At 57.3% G+C, this 6,182-nt stretch overlaps 1 protein-coding gene across 1 annotated transcript; it reads left to right on the top strand.

Annotated features, from left to right (window-relative positions):
• Positions 1-53: 53 nt before the first annotated feature.
• INHBB (inhibin subunit beta B) lies at positions 54-5,758 on the top strand. The gene is made up of 2 exons (XM_021695844.2): positions 54-501; positions 2,998-5,758. Exons 1-2 carry the CDS (start codon positions 54-56, stop codon positions 3,771-3,773), a joined length of 1,224 nt encoding a protein of 407 aa, XP_021551519.1. The 3' UTR covers positions 3,774-5,758.
• Positions 5,759-6,182: the final 424 nt, after the last annotated feature.

Genomic DNA, 6,182 nt, shown 5'->3' with positions numbered 1-6,182 from the left:
GCGCTCGGCTCGGCTCGCCTCGCGGCGGGCGCCCTCGTCGCCAGCGGCGCACCATGGACGGGCTGCCCGGTCGGGCGCTGGGGGCCGCCTGCCTTTTGCTGCTGGCGGCCGGCTGGCTGGGGCCCGAGGCCTGGGGCTCGCCCACGCCCCCGCCGTCGCCCGCCGCGCCGCCGCCGCCCCCGCCGCCCGGAGCTCCCGGCGGCTCGCAGGACACCTGTACGTCGTGCGGCGGCTTCCGGCGGCCCGAGGAGCTGGGCCGGGTGGACGGCGACTTCCTGGAGGCGGTGAAGCGGCACATCTTGAGCCGCCTGCAGATGCGGGGCCGGCCCAACATCACGCACGCCGTGCCCAAGGCCGCCATGGTCACGGCCCTGCGCAAGCTGCACGCGGGCAAGGTGCGCGAAGACGGCCGCGTGGAGATTCCGCACCTCGACGGCCACGCCAGCCCGGGCGCAGACGGCCAGGAGCGCGTCTCCGAGATCATCAGCTTCGCCGAGACAGGTGGGTTGGTCCCACTGGCTGCCAGCTGCGGCCCTCGCTCCCCACCCCCTCTCACCCTCTCCCACCCCCTTCTCCTTGCCCGTCTGGCCGCCGCAGCCAGCGCACCCTGGGGGCAACGCGGACTCCCGGCCCTGCCGCTCCCCTCTGGCCCTGTGCGCCTCATCCCAGTTGCCGTCCTCCCCCCCCCCCCCGCGCCGCCCAGGCAGCACACCCCTTCCTGCCCCCCCATGTCCCCGCTGCTGAGCGCCTTGCCCTCCACCCCTGCTCTCTGAAATCGGGGCCTCAGCGCCTCTGGGCGCGCATCCCCCTCCCGGCAGATGCGTACGGCCCTGGCTCCGCGGGCACTTGCTTGGTGATTGCTTAATGTTTTTGTTTCCCACGATCGGAGTGTAGGCTTAGCAGTGTGGTTGGAGATGTGTGTGCTTGTTGATATCCGTGGGCCGGAGAAGTGTGTGTGTGTGTGTGTGTGTGTGTGTGTGTGTGTGTGCCTGCGTGAGAGGCCCCGGGGCCGCTTCCATCGCCGGGCAGCGTGGGCTTGCCAGGATTGCTGAAGCCTCACTGGGGAGAGCTAGGCAACCTCTCTTCCGATTGTGTGGGCACCAGAATCGGGCGGAAGGCAGGCTTCTCAACAGGTCCCATCATTTACGCAGAGAAAGACGCGGCTCGGGGGCAGCCCCGTGCCTCTCGGCTCGCCTGGCAGCGGCAGCAGCCCCCTCGCCTGAGAGCCGCAGAGTTCGTAGTTAACAAAGGGTAGGAGCCCTTTCCGGAATTTTCTCCCGGCCCTGGATTGTAAATTTCTACCACTGTCTAAATATAATAATCGAGAGACAGAAAATCTTTCGGAACTTTAAAAGAAGGAGGAAAATGTGCCGGCGCTGAAATGCTGCAAGTGCTTTCCACTCCGCTGTCCTTTTCAGGACTTGAATGAGCCAGGCTGGCTTTTGTGCCTGGAGCTCAGCCCCATTTGTGCCGAGGGGACTGCGGAGAAGGTCGCAGAGGGGGAAGCCCTGATGCGGGCAGGGCGGGGGTGGGCAGGGAGCTTGTTGAAGGGGGGGAGCGGTTGTGTCACCAGGCTGAAAATGCCCCCCACCCTCCCAGGCAGCAGGCAGACGGTCCTGGTGCCGCCTGGGGATGAAAAGGGATGAAAAGTTTTGCATGGCCGGGTGTGGAGAAAAGCAGAGACAATTGGGCTGGTTTGTGCTTAGAAAGAAATGCATTGCTGTTTTAGCTGTCCGACCGAGTCAGGGAAAGCTCGACATGCAATTAGAGAGCTTGGATTAAAAGGTGCTTTGGGGCCCAGAGTAGAAATGTGATTCTGGAAGGTCGAGGAGGCCTTTTGGTCCCGGTGGCACAAAATGACAGCGGGGGCTGGTATATTTCTGGTCCGTTTAACGGAGCCAGCTCTTTGACTTATAAATAACAGATTCAGGTCACAGGCAGCTCGTCCAAGACCAGCTTTTAAGGCTGCACTTTCCCCCATTTCAAAGTCAGATGTCAGTGTTGTTAGAGGGGCCAGGCAAGGCCTGAGGAGGGGGCTGCAAGGCAGTGGTAGGAGGTTTGATAAAACCAGCGTGGTCACGCAGTTGCCTTATTTGTTCTTCCTGTGGGGGGGGGGGGAAGGAAGAAAAAAGTACAGATTGTCAGAAGAGTCACTGAAATGTACCACGAGAGAGTGGTTGTGTCTCGGTTGGCGTGGCCCTCTCTTCTTGTGGAGCTGAATTATGGAGGAAACTAACAAGCCAGTTCCCCTTTTCCTTGGCGATTTTGAACGTGCCATTAATGGGGAGCCAGCGTCTCATGAAAGGAGTGGACCTCAAGTTTCAAGGCTGAATGTCCTGTCCCTTGGAACTAGTCAGAACCGAGGGCTGCACTTTGCAGCCTGCAAAGCGCACGTTCCTGTGTCAGAAATCTGAGCAGAGCTCGCTTGTTTGCAGTGGAGGTTCCACTGGGGGTTGGATCAGATCATGCTTAGGTAAACACTGGGAAGAGGTGGTAGGTGGCTCAGCTCGATTTTGCAATGCCCTGAGTTAACCAAAAAAAAAAAAAAAAAAAAAAGAAAGAAAGAAAAAAACCCAACCTCTCTACTGAAACAACCCACCCCAAAATCCTCAGTGAGATCCTGGTTTTATTTTTCAGATTTCACAGATACCCATAACAACTTGTTAAGATCTTGGCCTCCTGACAAGTTCCTCTGTTGAGCTTTGAGGCCTGACAGCCTGTCTCCAGGGAGCCCTGGCCTGGGAGAGGTGAGGCAGGATTTTATAGGCCTGGACCCTCCAGCTCCAAGCTGGTCGGGGTTTCTCAATGGAAAACGATTTTCTCTGCCTCTCCCAGGTTCCAGTCAGAGGCCCTGGCCCCAGGAACAGTGTTTCTGGTCAATAACGTCTTCCAGCTGCGTGGCAAGTTCGCATTCCAGCATCATGCAGTGGAGTCTCTTTCCCCATTGCCTCGTGTTCTCCTTGATTTAACTTGGCCTGCTCTCCCACTTCTCCGCAGATGGCCTCGCCTCCTCCCGGGTCCGCCTGTACTTCTTCGTCTCCAACGAGGGCAACCAGAACCTGTTTGTGGTGCAGGCCAGCCTGTGGCTCTACCTGAAGCTCCTGCCCTACGTCCTGGAGAAGGGCGGCCGCAGGAAGGTGCGCGTCAAGGTGTACTTCCAGGAGCAGGGCCACGGCGACCGGTGGAACGTGGTGGAGAAGAAGGTGGACCTCAAGCGCAGTGGCTGGCACACCTTTCCGCTCACCGAGGCCATGCGGGCCTTGTTTGAGCGCGGCGAGCGGCGGCTCAACCTGGACGTGCAGTGTGACGGCTGCCAGGAGCTGGCCGTGCTGCCCGTGTTCGTGGACCCGGGCGAGGAGTCGCACCGGCCCTTTGTGGTGGTGCAGGCCCGGCTGGGGGACAGCAGACACCGCATCCGCAAGCGGGGCCTGGAGTGCGATGGCCGGACCAACCTCTGTTGCAGGCAGCAGTTCTTCATCGACTTCCGCCTCATCGGCTGGAACGACTGGATCATCGCGCCCACTGGCTACTACGGGAACTACTGTGAGGGCAGCTGCCCGGCCTACCTGGCGGGGGTCCCCGGCTCCGCCTCCTCCTTCCACACGGCCGTGGTCAACCAGTACCGCATGCGGGGACTCAACCCCGGCACGGTCAACTCCTGCTGCATCCCCACCAAGCTGAGCACCATGTCCATGCTCTACTTCGACGACGAGTACAACATCGTCAAGCGGGACGTGCCCAACATGATCGTGGAGGAGTGCGGCTGCGCCTGACCCGCGGCAGGGCTGTGGCGGCGGCGGGACGCAAGGGCTGGTGGGGGGGGGGCGGGCGGCAGGGCTCCTTGCAGCCCCTGTGGGAACCGGCTGCCCAGCTGCAGAGCGCCGTCCTTGCCTTGGGCTGCCCAGAAGGTGCCGGCGCGAGGCCTGAGATCTTTTTCTACTACTTCATCGAGCAATCAGTCAAAGCCAGAGCAAGAACCCTCAACTGACATGAGATGCTTTCAAATGCACACGTAGACACGCACAGCCAGACGCATCCTGCCACCCACACAGCAGCCTCTGGGATACCAGCAAATGGATGCGGTGACCAATGGCAGCTTAGCTGCAAATGCCTGTCGGTGGGAGAGAATGGGGTGAGCGGCCACCATTCCCACCAGCTGGCCCGGCCACTCTGAATCGCGCCTTCCGAGCACACATAAAAGCACAAAGACAGAGAGACACACACACAGAAAGAGAAAGAGAGAGAGCACGGGAGCCACAGAAAGGAAAAGCAGAAGCGGGGGTGGGGAGCGTGCAGACGGGCAGGAAGGCTGCGTGTCCCCCTTTGCTGGTGTGCAAGGCCTGCCATGCCTCAGCATCTCCTGGCTTGGCATGTTGGCTTCCTTCCCTGCCTGGGATCCTTCATGCTGCAGGACCAGGGGAAGCCGGTCTTTTCCCACCCTTGTAGAGGGGAAAGAGGCCCAGAATGGACACAACCTGCCAGAGACCATGGAGCCGTGGCAATGACCGTTTGACTGTCGCTTGGGTCCCTGGCGTGACTTCTATGTGTGTTTGTTTTGGGGAGAGGGAGGGAGGGCGACGAGAAGGGTCTTAATTTGATGCTTTAACTGATCACTAGCAGTTGACAGACAGGTCACGCATTCCAGTTGTATCATTGAAAAGGGACTTTTCTACCAGGTATGACTTTTTAAGTTAAGATTTGAATCATTTTACATGGGAAGAAAAAAAAAAAGTTGCAATCTGTGCCCTTCACTGGGGATATTCCTCTAGGCCTGGTTGGGATAGGGGTGGAAATGACCCCTAGGCAAGGGCATGAGCCCAGAGGAGGAAATGGAGTGGAGGCATTCTGGGAATGCTGGTGTTGGGGAGTGGGGGTGCCCTCCCACCCCCACCCCAGCAGGGTTTGTGGGAGGGGAGCAGCGTAGCCCGTCTTGGAGAGCTGGGGGAGGCTTTCAGCTGCTTTGCAGAAGTTGCCCGCGTGGGTCCCGGCCACCATGGCCGGCCATGGACGTGGCCCCGCCTGCTCGCGCCTGCCCGCCTGCCCCTCCTAGCACTTGCCGACTTGCCTGAATGCACATGATCTAGCACTTGCCCATCCGCGTGTGTCCAGGAGTGGCCCTTGGCAGAGCACTGAACTCGCTCGCCCCCAGATGCCCAAGTGCCGCGTGAACTATGCAATTTAAAGGGTTGACCCACACTAGACGAAACTGGACTCGTACGACTCTTTTTATATTTTTTATACTTGAAATGAAATCCTTTGCTTCTTTTTTAAGCGAATGATTGCTTTTAATGTTTGCACTGATTTAGTTGCATGATTAGTCAGAAACTGCCATTTGAAAAAAGAAGTTATTTTTATAGCAGCAAAAAAAAAAAATACAGTTAAATGTATTATACATAATTTTGGAACCAAAGAGGCCAACAGATCAGTTTTAATTTTTATTAGATGGTGAGGCCATCTTCTGTGAGGTAGACGTTCTGAACAATCCCTTGAGTGGCCTGCCAACGTTTCAGGGTATAAATGAATTTTGTTTATTCAGTTTGATGTGTCTTTTCTATCTTTACACACCCAGAAGGTACAGAAAAAATGACTATGGTAGAATGCAGGTGTGCGTCCTTAAATCCCCACCTTTATGTTTATTTAATAAAGCTCCCCTTAGGTTCTGTTTCATAATAATTTAAAACCAAACAATTTTCCCATAGACTTGCTGTTAAAGTATTTTACATCTGTGTACAGTTTAAGAAAATAAAAGATTGAGTGCCACGGGCTTCCTGCCTTGTGTGGTGTGCGGGGTGGGCGGTGAGGCGGCGGGGCGTGGGCTGTAGGCGGTGGCCGGGAGGAGGGCGTGGGCCAGGCGTCCGGCTTTGATGCCCCCCGGCCTCCGAGGCTCGCTCCCGGCACTCTCTGAGTCCTTGCCACGAGCACCGATGTCCGTCAGAGAGTCTAGGAAAAATGGCAGACGATCAAAATGAAGGACAATTAGCAAATTCATGAATTACACATTTGTTTACCCTCCTGGTCCCAAGACTAATTACGTACTACTAAAGCCACATCTATAACCACTTGAAAGTGCCGGTTAAGCCCCCCCATCCCTGGAAGGAAATGTAAAACCTGGATGGGTGAAGCCCACCTGACCTCCGTGCCCACCTCCATTCACTAACATGGGTGACTGTAACCCAGAAGAG

This window comes from Neomonachus schauinslandi, chromosome 3 (genome assembly GCF_002201575.2).
Source record: "Neomonachus schauinslandi chromosome 3, ASM220157v2, whole genome shotgun sequence".
Taxonomy (NCBI): Eukaryota; Metazoa; Chordata; class Mammalia; order Carnivora; family Phocidae; genus Neomonachus; species Neomonachus schauinslandi.
Note: the sequence above shows the minus strand (reverse complement) of the source record. Positions and strands in the feature narration are given on the sequence as shown.

Bases quoted from the DNA above. Each gene is read 5' to 3' on its own strand.
- INHBB (XM_021695844.2), top strand. From the start codon at position 54: ATGGACGGGCTGCCCGGTCGGGCGCTGGGGGCCGCCTGCCTTTTGCTG. The intron at 502-2,997 runs GTGGGTTGGTCC...ACTTCTCCGCAG, and splicing joins CATCAGCTTCGCCGAGACAG to ATGGCCTCGCCTCCTCCCGG.